This window comes from Gallus gallus, chromosome 7, assembly GCF_016699485.2.
Source record: "Gallus gallus isolate bGalGal1 chromosome 7, bGalGal1.mat.broiler.GRCg7b, whole genome shotgun sequence".
Classification (NCBI taxonomy): Eukaryota; Metazoa; Chordata; class Aves; order Galliformes; family Phasianidae; genus Gallus; species Gallus gallus.
In genome coordinates, this window is record NC_052538.1 from 17,820,074 (window position 1) to 17,835,204 (window position 15,131).

The window sequence follows — 15,131 nt, forward strand, 5'->3', positions numbered from 1 at the left end:
GAGGAAACAGGAAAGACTGAGACTGGGTCCTCTGAGCTGTGCGGAGACAAGAGGAAAAGTTCAGCAGATGGCCCTGAGTTCCCTGCAGCCTCCAGGTGATCCCTGAGGAACAGGTCAGGATGGGGACTGATGTCCTCGGAGCTGTGCTGGGACAAGAGGAAAAGTCCAGTGGATGGCCCCGAGCTCCCTGCAGCCTCCAGGAGATCTCTCAGGAAGAGGTGTCTGGGACTGGTGTCCTCTGAACTGCTGCACTAGGATAACAGGAAGAGTCCAGTGGATGGCCCCGAGCTCCCTGCGGCCTCCAAGTGAGCCCTGAGGATGAGGACAGGACTGGGACTGGTGTCCTCTGAGCTGTGCTGGGACAAGAGGAAGAGTCCAGTCAATTGCCCTGAGCACCCTGCAGCCCTCCAGGTGGTGTCAGAGAAGCTCCAAATGCAGCTGTTCCTTTGTAGAAACAGAGGACCTTGGTTTACATGGGAAGAAGGGCTGGTGGTCAGCATGAAGGCTCATTCCAATTGCTCCTTGAGGTCGTTTTTACAAGATTGGATCGTAAACCATTTAAAAGGACAATACAAAATCATAATCGTAATTAAAAAAAAACAAAACCAGAAAGTGTGTCTCCATTTTTGGTTCATTAGTGTGCACTGGGACTCCTGTGGCCCCTCTCATTCTCCCCAGCGCCGAGTGACTTTGCCCTCTGTGGTGAGGGCCCATCTCAGGCCTCAGGGGCACACAGCAGCCCAGGGCAGGCTGTGGGTTCGGCCTTTGCTCGGCACTGGGCACAGAAGGCTGAGGTGGGCTGTGGGGCAGCAGAGTTGCCTCCACCCCTCACGGCAGCACTGAGGAACAGAAAAGCGGTGTCAAAACACTCCTTGAATTCCAGCAGCTCGGGGCTGTGCTCACTGCCCCCTGATGAAGAACCTTTTTCTAACACCCACCTGACCCTGCCCTGACACAGCTCCGTGCCGTTCCCTTGAGCTCCGTCACCGTCACCAGAGAGCAGAGATCAGCGCCTCCCCTCTGGTTCCTGTGAGGCGCTGTAGGCTACCATGAGTTCTCCCCTCAGCTCCTCTGCTCTGGGCTGAACAAACCAAGGCATCTCAGCCCCTCCTTACACATCCTGCCTTCTAGAACGTTCCCCATCAGTGTAGCCCTCCTTTGCAAGCTAATACTTTTATGTCCTTCTTATGCTGTGGCACCCTAACTGCGCTCAGTGCTCAAGGTGAGGCCACACCAGGCAGAGCAGAGCGGGACACCTTGCCCGGTGCCAGTGCTGGCCCTGATGCAGCCAGGGAAAAAGCAAAAGAGCTCACAAAGAATTATATGAAACCAATAAGGCAGTTTTAAGATCAACTTTTATTGAAAAATTTAAACTGCATTGCATATCTTCTTTATAACTTCAACATTTCTTTAACCACAAAACAGAGATTCTGTTTAAAAAATCTCTTCGTATTTGTCACCATTCTAAAAACAGATTATCAACTGAGTAGCGACAATTTTAAAATCCTGGGCTACTACCAAGTCCCCTGGTTCTGCCTGTTTGCAATGAATTGTGTAATCTAACAATCTTCTCCGGAGAAGTACTGTTAGTAATACAATCAGAATTTTTCTCATTCAAAATCAACAGCTGCTGTTGATTTTCATCTAACCATCAGCCATTTCCATAAAAATTACTTCAGTTCACAGGCTCTGTAACTACAAATTCAGCCTAACGCTTGCCTGTTATTTATTTGATCTGAATTCACCCATCCCAAATTACAGTGATTGTCAGTGTAACTTAAAAGACAAAATTGCTACCTTAGAGTGTATTTTAAACCTCAGAAGAACAAAGTTACTCACCTGAAATAGTAATGCTTTGTATTAGTCAATATTTCTGTGTATCCATACCCCCTGAACTCTCACAGTCAATAGTGTATGGATTATAAAAACAGGAACGTCCCAGGTAACCTTTTGTTTGAGAAGCTGCAAGATATTACTCACATGGAGATTACCTACTGAGAAGAGAACACAGATGAGTTTTCTTACTGATGAATCATAGAATTGTAGAATGACTTGGGTTGGAAGCAACCTTAAAGTTCCAACTCCTAGTCAAAATCAGCTAACCCCATTGGAAAATACTACGTGCCCTGTGCCTGATATTACAATTAAAAGCTTCACAAGAAAAAAATATAACTGTGGGTATCACCTGTGACAAGACACAACACTGCAGATAGGCAAGATAAAGTTCAGAGTGTTGAAAGATGGATTTAAAGCACCTGTCTCTAGAGAAAACATCTCTGTGTTAACTGACTCATTTCTGAGGCAAGCGGGAGGAGCTCTGCTTCCTCCCAGATACAAATCATCAGTGGCAACAGCTACAACCTCTGATGCTCCTTACCTGCAGAAAGCAAGATGCTTCACTAAATGAAGCAGCAGAAATTTTAGCGAGCAAAACACAGAATATGTGCTGAGGAGATCTAGTTCTATTTCTGACTACATCACAGGGCTGCCCAAAGCTTGCTGTATGAATGCCAGTAAACCATACTGCAGTCTGTCCTGTGGTTTCAAAGTCAGCTATATCAGGTGATTCTCTTTCGTTTATATGCTTCTAAGGAATATAAAATTGCAAATACAGTTATTATAATATTGAGATGATGAACTGGATACCAGATCCATGAGGTTAAAATGTTAATGTTAGAGGATTAAGGATAAGCTGGATCTTACAACTTCAGTGGTGAGTTAATTTGACAAGAGAGCAAAGTAATGTCAGTAGTTAACTATCTTTGCACTGACTATCCTAGTTCATATTGTTTCTCATAAATCACAAGGACTGAGGGAAATCCTTCAACATTCTGTGGCTGGACTTCAAATAAAGTGAGAAGTTGTGAGAGAGACCAGATCTCAGACAGAAGCCTTTCAGCTGAAATGCGAAAAGCTCTTTCCCTTCAAAGCACACTTCTTTCTACTCCTAAAAACAGTTCCCAGTGACAGACCATATGGTTCTGCTGAACAGCTTATAAAGAATGGCTATTAATGTTATGGAAGTTGTTACTGAAGTCAGTATTCACACTGACTGCTTCTGCATGGTAGGCCTCAGGCCTCAGTGCGGATGTTTACGTGAAAAATGTTAACTAGTGAGAACATAGCAAGATATCAGCGATATAATTAAAGAAGGTTAGTGCTTAAGATGAAGAAAGTAAGATACCAACTGCACTGTATTGACGAAAGTAATCTAATATAAGAAATACTGTGCTGTGCAAGGGGGATGAACAATACTCCTATGAAAAGCTGGAAAGGCTATGCTGCACGATACACCATTTACCATTTTATAGATTCTTCCTTCTGTCTGTTCTGACCCTGCTGAAAGTGTGAGACAGCATCCTCAGAAGACAACCCATCAGACCTGCAGGATGGAGGTGTGGTATCTGTAGCTGTCTGTCCTTCCACAGTAACAAAGGGGGGTAAAGAGGATGTAAGGACAGCATAGTGTGCGTTCACTGAACATTTATAAAATAATTTTATTACTGATTTGGAGGATAAAGAAAAAAAGGAAACCCAGCTAATTATTGACTTGCGTGGATAATAGACCTAGAGTCATATATGAAGAGGTTTAAAATCAGCATATTCCATTTATCACAGTGACAGTAATTCTGTAGACACAGAACTATTGAATTTTCATTTTGTTCCACTATTCTGCTTTCACTATGGAGTTTTCCACTTTTTAGTATTGATTATACAATGATTAAAACTGAACAAGCTGCAGATGACTCTGGTGTCTATACTTTGCAAAGTCTGGCTGGTTTAAATTGCTGTGACATGTCAGCTGTATTAAAAGATTCTGAATTTTTGGTGATGGTGAATTTTTGTTCCTTTTTTTTTTTTTTTTTTTGTTCCAAACATACAATGCATCTAATTTCACTGAAAGAATGATGCTCATTTAGACTCCCACATAAATTCTTCAGACCTTCAGGAATCTTCCCACAGAATTTAGTTAAAATGGTCATAGAGATTAGTCCTGACATTCAACTCAAAAACAGGGGCCTTGGTTAGCAACCTATATTCACTAGAAAAGCATTCAGAACACTGAACAGACAGTCAGACATTACATTTAATAAACTGAAATTTCTAATAGATAAAGGGGATTTCATTATTTGACAGCCTATGTACAATGTTAGAACTCCTTATAATCAGTAAAATTATCTGTAAATTATTATTTTAAGGGCACTAGGATTTAAATGAAAGTGTTAGCTAGTATTTTTGTATCTTTTCTTTGGCTCACAAATACACTAAAATACCATAAACATTATTTAGAACTTCAATAATATATAAATAGGATACATTACAAATGGAAGAAAATACAAGACAACTCTTCAGCATGGTAAATCTCTGCATATAAATAAGCAAATATTTTGTATACCTACAATTCAACAATTACCTTGCTGTAAAACTATTACATTTAAATCCTTTTACACAAAGTCATTTAACAATAATATACACAATCTACACAAATTAACCTCTAAAAATACAGCAATAATATACCTGTTACAATGACTCTGCTACTATTATCCCCGATGTGACACTAAAGGGAAAATACAACTATTTTACTCGAAGGTGCTGTTAGAGATTGCTGTTTCGTATGTGACAGAAGCACCAACAACAAGATTCAATACTGTTATACATTTTCTTTAGCTCCTAAGAATCTACATTTTAGAAATGTTTCTATATGTCTATTTTTACCTGGCAGGAAAATCTGTAGCATATTATCCACATCAGTTGTTGAAGGAAAAGTTAATTTTCTTAAAGTGGAAAACATGCTGTGGCTTAGATCTAAGTTCATAACCTCTTTATATATTTATATATATATATATGTATATATATATAATTATAGATATATATTTATACTGTACATATATACTGTGCAGAGTTCTTAATTTTCTATTTTCACACTTACTAATTTCCTGCTGACAATAAACAAGACCAATCTAAGAGTCAACAGTACTTCAACTTCAAGATAATACATTTTCCCTCAGTAAAATGATCTACCAGTACACATATATTTCAATAGCCTATGAGTTTTGTCACTGCTTAGGGATGTCTTAGGAGATTGGAACTTACAGAAAGAGAATTTCCTTAAAACATGTTCTGCAGAACTGGGTTAAAAAAATAACCAGTACTGGAAAACAGTGAATTAGAGAAATGAATAACTCAACCATTGTACTACAGCTCCTGCCCCAATCTCTCTATTTCCTCAATGAGGAAGTCTATGTCAGACTTAGTTGCTGCTGGGTTTGAGATGACCATTCGGAAGAAGTTGACTTTATCGCCCTGAGGCTGATATCCAACCATGGTAGTACCTGACTCCATCATCAGGGCTTTGATTTTCGGTGCCACCTTTAGAATTTAAAATTGAGGGAGAGAAGGAGGGACACAAAGAGAGAGAGGGACAAAGAGAGAGAGAGAGAGAAAGAGAGAGAGAGAGAGAGAGAGAGAGAGAGAGAGAGAGAGAGAGAGAGAGAGAGAGAGAGAGATTTTGAGAATTTTTATTTTTTCTTTGAATATCACAAGCTGTCTAAATTTAGGGAAAACAAAAAGGAATGAAGTGGACAGTTTAGAAAAGCAATATAAGATCTGTAAGAGAAAAAGCCAGAAAGCTTCAGAGATTGGATATCTGAAGTAAAATTGGCAATGGTAATATTGATCTTTTAAGAAATCTTTTTAATTGAGAAACTAGCAGCATCCTAGTATATTCAGAACATAACATTTTAATATATCTAATGTACATAATTTGTATGTGCTGATTAATTATCGTTATTCTTATATCCTGAGTATTTGAGTGAGAAGTACTGAATGTGCACAGTTCTACTGCAGCCTTTGGATAAAAGAGATATGCATAATTTTGATGTCAGGAAATGTTGGGGACGAGGGAGTATTTCTTTTGTTGTTGTTTTTTTTGTTTGAAAACTCACTCCAGAATCAACTTTTTGAGGGCCATGGATGCTTTTCATGAAAATATATGTATTCTCAAAGTCAACTTGCTAAAGGGACAAGGCAGGGGACAGCGGAAATTTTTCAACAAGATCTTTGTTGTAAGGAATATTTTCTGCTAGCATAAGCCATGGAAACCTTCCAGCAGTTTTGCAGTACTGTGCATTTACCTCTGTTACACTTCCTCACTTTAATTTATAAGAAATACTGTTCCAACAGTCTTAATATGCAGTATTAGGTGAGTCCAGTTATGCCATCCAGACTTTTCTCCTGCTCTACTGTCTGCCAGCCAAGGTCAGAGCTCTGGTTCGTAACTGTTTTGTAGGATGCTTTATGATGGCCTTTAACAATTAACAAGGTCAAATAAAATATTTCATCCTTATTCCCAATCTTATCTAACTCCTTTTTTTTTTTTTTTTTCCCTCTCACTTTAGGCATTCTCCCTAACACTAGGTTGTCCAAGGAATATCTGTTTTCTTTCTGGGGTGAGATGAAAACAAAAAAATCCTTCACGAAACCTCCCAACTTTGTCCATTTTTCTTCCTTTCTATACATAAAAAATGCAATTCATTTTTTACAACTAAAATAATTCTGTTGTCTCCTGAATTTACTTCATTCCACTTCTATTTGTCTAAAATGCTACTACATTTTTTTCTCACTTCCCTCAGTTCCTGAGTAATGGAGAATTCTCTGGTGGTTCCTCTACAATACCTTCATTTCCCTCTACCATTTCTTCAAAAATACTACCCCAAAGTCTTCCAAACCATATTCATTTTCACTGAAATGCAGTAATCAAACAGTGGAAAATCACCTGTGACTAAGAATACCTAAAACCAAAATAAAGATCTGAGAAAAGACTTGCATGTTTCCATGTGCTGTATCTGCCCCAGAACCTTCAAATAGTTACCCTTCAGTTTCTCTTTCTGAAATACTGCCTTGTTCAAACAAGGTGGGGATGTCTTCCATATCTAGCTACTTTTTAAGTACTCTTGTACACTTCTGGGACCACAGAAGGAAAAGGAAACAAATAAATAAAGCCTGATTGTATTCTGTATTTTGTTCCACAGGGAAAACATGACTTTAGCTCTAGCTAGAGATAAAGGTAAACAAATATCAAAGCCCTAACAAGAAACAGGAGAATGTTTGCCCTAGTATCTGGAACTTGTCAACACAGAGATGTATTATTTTTAATAAAAAGAATACTTTGGGTTGAAATAGCAGACTACACATTTGCATTTAACATAAGCCTCATACCCTGTGCAGCTTTTCTCGTCTCTCATCACAGTCTGGCATGCCTCTGAGACTTGGTGGAATATACCAAAAGCATACATTTGTGTGCTCCGGCTGCAAAAAGAACCAAACACATACATCAATAAAGTAATACAGGTCAACCATGTCTGGAAGCCAAAAACAAAACAAAACAAAACAAAACAACAAAAAAAAATGCAGAACTCTTTTTGCATCTGCCATATTAGATTCCTTGTACACTGTCCCATTTTAGGATGCTAATGCTTTCTGGCAAATGCCTTCTACCTTTATGTAGTGTTACAGGGAACTGCTTTCCAGGCTCCCTACATGGGCAACTCCATTTTCCTTTTCATAGTGAGTGAAGAGGTAATGTATTTATGTTATTCTATCAAAAGACTTCATACAATGGCACTGGTAACACAAGATATAGCAAAACCAGCAGATTTGCAGTTAAGTATGTGGTGGCACCTGGAATCTCAGCATAAATAGATGGCATTAAGTCATCTTCATGCTTTACATTCCATGTAAATTTGGCTCCTACCAAAGAAAATAATACTTACCTCTCCTTCAAAAACCATCTCAAATTCTTCTCTGTTTTTTATTTTGGTATAGAGATATTCTGCCAGTTCCAGGCATTTGTTGATCTGATTTTCAAATCCCACTGTACCCTATTTTAAAAAGAAGGTAAGTGTTAATTACAGAGCACTTTTTCCTCCTCAGATGTAATCATCTTTTTGGAGAGATTTCACTCTAGAATGGCTTCAGACATATAACATCTAGCAGAATTATTTCTAGCAGTTTAGAAGTAAAGTCAATCAGTCTAATCAGAAGCAGCTAAATGTGTCAAAAACTGTAATCACCATTGGTTTCTGTTCTGTTTCCAAGAGAATTCATTATGATAACAGGAAAGGCTTTTGATATTTTTAATATAGTATCTTTAGTTCCCTTTTCTTCAGTTTCAAAAAATATGAATGTTAAGTCTTGTTTTCCCAGTTCTTGCTGAAAGACGGCAGACATGGAAGAGAAATTCAACTGCAAGAGTAAGATTTGGGAAGTAATCTGTTTCATTTAAACAGTTTGCAAGAACTTTGCATTTTAAAAAGCCAGCAAATACAATCCTGTCTGCTTAAAGTCATTTGCCTACCTACTGGTCTTTGTAGCATCTGATCTTCTGAAAGACCATAATCCCTTTAAAAACAGGAGTGCTGATAATAAATGAAATAGGAAAAACAAAACTTTTTAAAAATGAATGAATGAAATGAAAAAATTAATGAAATGAAAAAGAAAATGACTGAAAAATTAAAAATAATAAAAGCACACTATTCAATACTATACTGCAAGACTATTCCTTATCAACATTGATCTAGTGACTCAGAACTTCTCATTTTCAGCCAAATGAATTGATGGTTAGCATTGTTCTACTAGCTGAACGGATCTTTTCTGACCACGTACCTGTGTGTTTAGAGGTTGTGTTTGCACAAGTATTAGAAAAGCCTTCCATTGCATTCAATGTAAAAATTAAATAACTGGACTTTTATGATTTACCTTTGCCTTCCACATCAACCAGAATTTGAAAATGTCCACATGTCGACCACACTGTATTGCCTTATCTCCAGTGTCATAGGATACATCGTACTGTTTGTCTTGCTGGAAAAGATATCCTGCACACATTTGATTGCAGCCTTGAAGTATTCCCTGTAATGAAAAACATGTACATGCATGAAACATATTGCATATGTGCATGTCGACCTGTATGTATTAATAATACATAAAGATATATAACAAATATATACAGAATTGTTCTTTAAACAGACAAATTATGAAATATGGACCTTGCTTGGTAAACCTGAGACACAGACAAGATTTCATAACCCAAGGTGTTTTCCTTAGAACTTCCTCAAATGCATTTGGATTCTTAATTTCCAGCACTAACTTTGTTCATTTCATACCATAAGGCTGTGGTTTTAAGACTTAAATAGTTGATGTATTAAATTATGCAGTAGATTACAGTTGCATCCTCTCAGGGCTGCATACAGCTACAGAAAATGCAGAAAAAAAAAAATTAAAGTCTCCAACTTTACATTTCGTCCAGCTTAATGGCACTTAATACTAGTGATGATCATAATCACAGATGATCAAACCTGGATGGGTTTTGCTTAGCAAGCAAGGAGAAGGGGTGCATCACAATCACTGCTTTTGAAGTGATGGTCTACAAACCATAGAAACTTATGAATTACGGATAAGGGTCTACACAGAAAACACAAAGGAGAAAACTCCTGTATGTTACTCAGAAACTTTTAAAATACTGTGCAAGATTAAAAAAAAAAAAGACTTTTTATTTTAAGCAGTTTAGACTGTGAGCAATCACTGAGATCACAGCTGTACGTTCCATATACCTGGGGAACAAAGAGGCAGGTGCTCAGATGAAGTATACAAGCACAGCTGTAGTGCAGTTAGAATATGCAAAGATCCAACAGCTGAGGATCTGACCCATACTGCTTACAACTTTGACAAAAGAAAAATAAAAAAATAAACATACAAGAATACCAATTTCCTAAGCACAGTATAAACCCAAATGATTATGCACTATTCTTTTGAAAAGTAGGATTTGACAGTTACAATTTTTTTAACTGTTTAATTACTAAATATAAAGCAGACCTTCTCCCGGACCAGAATGGCAGAACACTGCAACAATACTCCCATCATCTTGTGTGGATTCCAAGTGACTGAATTGGCTCTGAAAATAAATAAATAAATAAAAACACACATCCAGGTAAGTCTGAAAAAGAGAAATTCAACCTGGAGTTGCCTCAGTTATCTGCTTTGAGCTGGGTACATACCGAGTTTTTAACCAGCTGATTTCACTATGGAGATTATTACTGTCTCAGATCTGTGTCTCCTTTCCCAGCTGTACTCTCCAGTAAAGGAGTTTTTCATGTGTTGACTTCGAATAGCAGGCTCCTGATTAGTTCATCTTATTATTAATAACAGCTAATTTATGTCAGACTGCGTTGATGAGCTGAAACAGCAACTTTGTCCCCCCAAAACCCCACTTTCAAAACAGTACTAACAAAACTAACAAAAACAGTACAGTGCAAGTGACTGGGTGATGGGACAAAGAACTAAGGAAACAATCTGAAGCACTGGAAAAGTACAGTTATTTTCCAAACAGTTGGTGGAAATGTATAAGTAAAGGAAAATTCACAATGAATGCTTTTCCAGCTAGAGCCAAAAGTGGCCTTTCCTGTGCTGTCTTGCTCAGCCCATGGAGCGTTAAAAGGCTATAAAACTTTATAATCCTATCATTCTGTGTGTAAAGGTTAAGACTCCTTATGCATACATGCAAGTGGATGCACAAGATCATCTAATTTAATTGCCAAGATAAGACATTCTCTATTTTTAATATATCAATATAGACAGTTCAATGATGACGCTAAAATAAATGTACCAACATAATACGTCCACTGACCTCCTCACCCCAAGTTCTTAATTACCAAATATCCCTCGATTCACTGCATGTTCCAGAGAAGGAAACCACGTAAAGATATTTAACGGACTATACATGTGTTCATGCATGGATAAGGATCATCAAGTCCAACTCCTGACTCCACACAGGACTACACAAACAAAACAGACTATATATCTAAAAGCTTTCTCTAGATGCTTCTTCAACACCGGCAAGCTCAGTGCCACATTTCCCTGTGGAGGCTGTTCCAGTGATTGAACATCCTCTTGGTGAAGAACCTTTTCCTGATACCCAGCCTGAACCACCTCTGTCACAACTTCTTTAAGCACTGTTGAAAGAAATTTCAAAGAGATTCCCCCCACTCCTACACCCTGCTCTCAGAGAACAAGCACAACCACAGTTCCTCTGTTTTGGGTAACATGACAACTTCCCTTCACTCCAATCTGAAGACCACATATTCCATAAAGATTCCAGATACAATTCCAACCTCCATCTGCGCTAGGCTGGATAGGAGCATATCTCAGCCAAAAGAATAGTGTGGCTTAGGCTGCATCTGCGGGGCTCACCCTCCCTCTAGAGCCTCCTTAAGCAGTGGACCAGCAGGTTAAGTAGGTGTGCCAATTAAACTTATGTAGGTAAAATAAATTGTTTTTGCAATACTAATTTCATATTAAGACATGTTAGATTGGGCACGCTGCTCTGCTGATTCAGAGTTCTCCTGCTATAACATGCTATATTGTGCCAGAATTGTCCATATGTTCTTTCTACCAGTCCTGCCATACATCATTCTTTCTTACAGTACAAGATGCCCACCACTGGGAAAGTCTATTTAATGAAGAACTTCACTCACTGCTCTCACTTTGTGCCTTTAGACATCTCCCACATTTGGCACAGTCTCAAGGAAGGAATTTGGTGCATATTAAAGAATATGTGGGTAGATCTTGTTTCAGATCTTCTTATTACCTCCCTGGAAGCTGATACTTGTAGTGATGGGAAAGATCTCATGATTCTGGTTTTTCATTGTAGTTCTGACTTTTCTTAAGATGAGCAGCATTTTATGACAGAACAGTTTCAGGAGAAATCTGGAGACAAATACACCTGTGGTGTTATATACACAGTATCTTCTTCAGACCATAGCCTTGTCATCACTGGATGTGGGAGCATCAGTGCCAAAGACTGCACGTGGGACGCCTACTAAGTTTGAATTGAAAGGGCTGGAGGGAAGGTCATGCTCTCACTCATACATTGTTATTTTCTTAAATCCATCTTCACCCATTCACACTCAAGCCTACCACCATTTGCCTTTATGATCCCTTAAAAACTATGCCTAGAACACTCTCCTCTCCATTTTTTGCTGAGCAATATCCTTGCCTTCCTTTGAATCTGCTGAAAACTTGGCTTTCACTGATGTATAGATACACCTCCCTGTTGTCTTGCACAGAATTGTTTGTCATACTTCTGGTTAATTTAGTATTTCAATTCTTTATTCCAGAAAATCCATCTTTTCATGAATTTGTGAAGTGCCGTGTACCTCATTAAGGTACTTAAATAACAGGAGTACTAACAAAGTGTGTAGTACCTTTCTATTCCATTCAGTTTATGACGATGCTTTCGGGACATCAAGAGCCCACCTCCCCAGGCAGCCTGGAAGAGATAGGAATAAAAGAGAAGATTTGTCATTCTGAAAAGTCTAACATATCTTAACTTACTCAGGATCTAATACATATTTTGATTCAGGACAAAACACGTAAACCAAAATCCTCTGTTGCCTGACTAATAGCATGTCAGTCAGTTACTTACATCTACATGAAGCCAAAGGTTGTATTTTTCACATATATCTGCAATCTCCTGTATTGGATCAAAGGCTCCATAAACTGTTGTGCCCGCAGTTGCGTTTACAAAGAGAGGAACGTATCCCTACAATGCAAATAATAGTACTATTTACAGAATTCAGCCTCTTTCGGGAAAACCAAAAAGTGAAAATCACAATTTTGAATTAGATGAAATAAATGTGAACTGCAACTCTATGGAGTTTGCAAGTATAAAGAAGACAAGAAATCATGAACAATGATGGTAGCTGTAACTTTGGTGGTTTTATATAAAATGGTTAGATTTTTCGTTGCGAGGAAGAACAATAAATGCCTCAAAATCAAGCTTACTGGCTACAGTTACTGACCCTGCACTCTCACACTTGAAAGCCAGGGGATTTTTAGGATTATCATTCAACAGAATTTTTGATGGTTTGACCAAACATTAAAGTTCAGCAGAAGTAGTTTTAATTTCACGTTTTAGCATTTTTCCATGTATTTCCAAAGAGAAAGTTATTTTAAACAGTCATAAAATACAGATGTGAGACAATATATAAAGAAGAAAAAAAACAAACATTCTTTAAGCAGTAAATAGAAACCACTGCAAGATAATTCCCTAAACAATACAGAAATATATAATTAAACAGTTGAAAAATACCATTATGAGATTTATATTGTTATAATGCTTTTGTTTAATGCTAACCCTCAGCCTTCCAAGGAAGAGGTAACACATTTTATTAAGCCAAACATTTAAGCACTATTTAAGAAAAACAACAAACACAAACCTTCTGTTTTGCTTCCAAAATTTTTGCTTCTAAATCAGCTGGTATTATTTTGCCTCTGTAATTATTATAGAAACAAAGACAAAGAAAATTGAAGATTGAGTACAGAAATACTAGCTACAGTTGAAATAATTTAATAGCATTTTCTCAACAGGCGATTAGCAACTCGACACACTGTATTGAACCAGCCCTTAAGTATACTAAAACAAATTTAACAGATGAACACATTTAATACATCAAAACATTAGCATTCATCCTACCTTTCGTTGCACTTTATCAAAATTACATTGTCTGTTCCAAATCCAAGTGCAGCTCCAGCTTTCTTTATTGAGTAGTGACTCTGCAGGAAAGCATATGCATATGGAGGAGTCATTTAGTAACGAAATGTCTTCACAATGTACATCAATAAATTAACAATTAGCAGTGTGTTAAGCTCACATGTTCTGAGGTAAAGAGAACCAGTTTAGGGACTGCAGCCATGCCTTTGGTTTTGACTTCGGGGAAATATTTGTAGCGTGCGGCCATTATGCTGTACATGTTGGAGATGGCTCCTCCTGTGAATGAATAAATGAATACTAAAATAGTAATAAGAAAAAATGAATATTATACCAAAGACACACAGGCCTCATTGGCATTATCAGGGGAAGTGGCGGCGAACAATGAAAAGTAAATCTCTGAAAATCATGGCGTCTGTCTAAGTAGCACAAGAACAGATGCTCCAGAAAGTTATACCAACAGCCTAACCTATCATCTCTTTCAATTGCTAATATTTTGTAACACTTTCCTAAAATAATCAGTTTTCATTGTGCTGGTTTTTGCAGGACAGCTTCTTGTTAGTAAGAAAAATGGGAAGTTATCAAATTCTCTCGAGGCTAAAGTCATATACAGTATAGATTTATCCCATCTCATCTGTAAATACAGAACCAGATGCCTAAAAGGTAAATTTCTCCAGCTATGGTAGTAATCCTAAGCTACCTTCATAGCGAGTTTAAAGAGGCACTTTGCAGGCTGATCCAGCTAGTACATTTTGATACTTCTGAGGAATGTGAGTTGAGAAAAAAAAACATCTTTTTCTCTTTCTTTTATTCTACAAAAAGCCCAGTGCAGCTAGCCTAGCTGTACAATGCAGATGTCAAGATTTAGTAAGAAGAATCTCATCTATAGAGCTTAGGAGTATTTATTCCACTTCTATTTCTTCATCAACCAGAACACTGGGCAAAAATTTTCTCGCATATGGGACTAGAAATCAAGCCAGAGTGCTTTCCTGGATTTTATGCAGGCTGTTCCAAGAGGAGGCAGAATTGGTCCTTCATCCTCTGAAACAGGATGGTCTTCCCCATACCAACAAACCCAGAAACCTGGAGTACTGTTGGGCACCTGTTGTTCAGACATGGACCCAGGCCTTCCGCATGTTTTCCCATTCTTATCTACAACTGCTGATTGCTTTTATACCACCTTCACAGGAAGGCAACTATGGCCTGTACTTCAGAACCATACTTTGGGAATCCAGCTGATTTTCTGAAAGTTACGTGTAGTCTCTTTCTCAATAGCAGGACATGGTTCTGGAGGTCAGCACCTCGAGAAATAAGGCACAACAAAGGGTGTTTAAATGCCTAACCATGTTCCAGAATTTGTTATCAAGCTTTACAGATGTTAGCCAGTGTTCTATGTAGCCATGATACACAGACATACTCGAAAATAAAAATCTCTTTTTTCCTTATTTGTGGGATGCCTGAACAATGCACATACTTCAGGTGGGAAACTCCTACTTCTGAATCTCTGACATGTTGTTTGGTCTTGCAGACATTTCACACAGAAAGTGGATGTTCAGACTGATCTTATGGTTATTTTAACTTTTAGTCA

The 15,131-nt window shown here is 38.0% G+C and overlaps 1 protein-coding gene across 2 annotated transcripts in view; it reads right to left on the reverse strand.

The window, feature by feature from the left end:
• Nucleotides 1-1,338: 1,338 nt before the first annotated feature.
• Nucleotides 1,339-15,131, reverse strand: part of GAD1 (glutamate decarboxylase 1) — a 54,110-nt gene continuing 40,317 nt past the window's right edge. For both annotated transcript variants that reach the window (XM_040703325.2, NM_204913.2), the window contains exons 8-17: nucleotides 13,707-13,822; nucleotides 13,529-13,608; nucleotides 13,272-13,326; nucleotides 12,479-12,595; nucleotides 12,258-12,322; nucleotides 9,871-9,949; nucleotides 8,758-8,907; nucleotides 7,773-7,880; nucleotides 7,219-7,308; nucleotides 1,339-5,370 (exon numbers count right to left, since the gene is read on the reverse strand). In XM_040703325.2, the coding sequence (XP_040559259.1) occupies nucleotides 5,197-5,370; nucleotides 7,219-7,308; nucleotides 7,773-7,880; nucleotides 8,758-8,907; nucleotides 9,871-9,949; nucleotides 12,258-12,322; nucleotides 12,479-12,595; nucleotides 13,272-13,326; nucleotides 13,529-13,608; nucleotides 13,707-13,822 (1,034 nt within the window). In that variant the 3' untranslated portion in view covers nucleotides 1,339-5,196. The remainder of the gene's footprint in view (nucleotides 5,371-7,218; nucleotides 7,309-7,772; nucleotides 7,881-8,757; nucleotides 8,908-9,870; nucleotides 9,950-12,257; nucleotides 12,323-12,478; nucleotides 12,596-13,271; nucleotides 13,327-13,528; nucleotides 13,609-13,706; nucleotides 13,823-15,131) is intronic.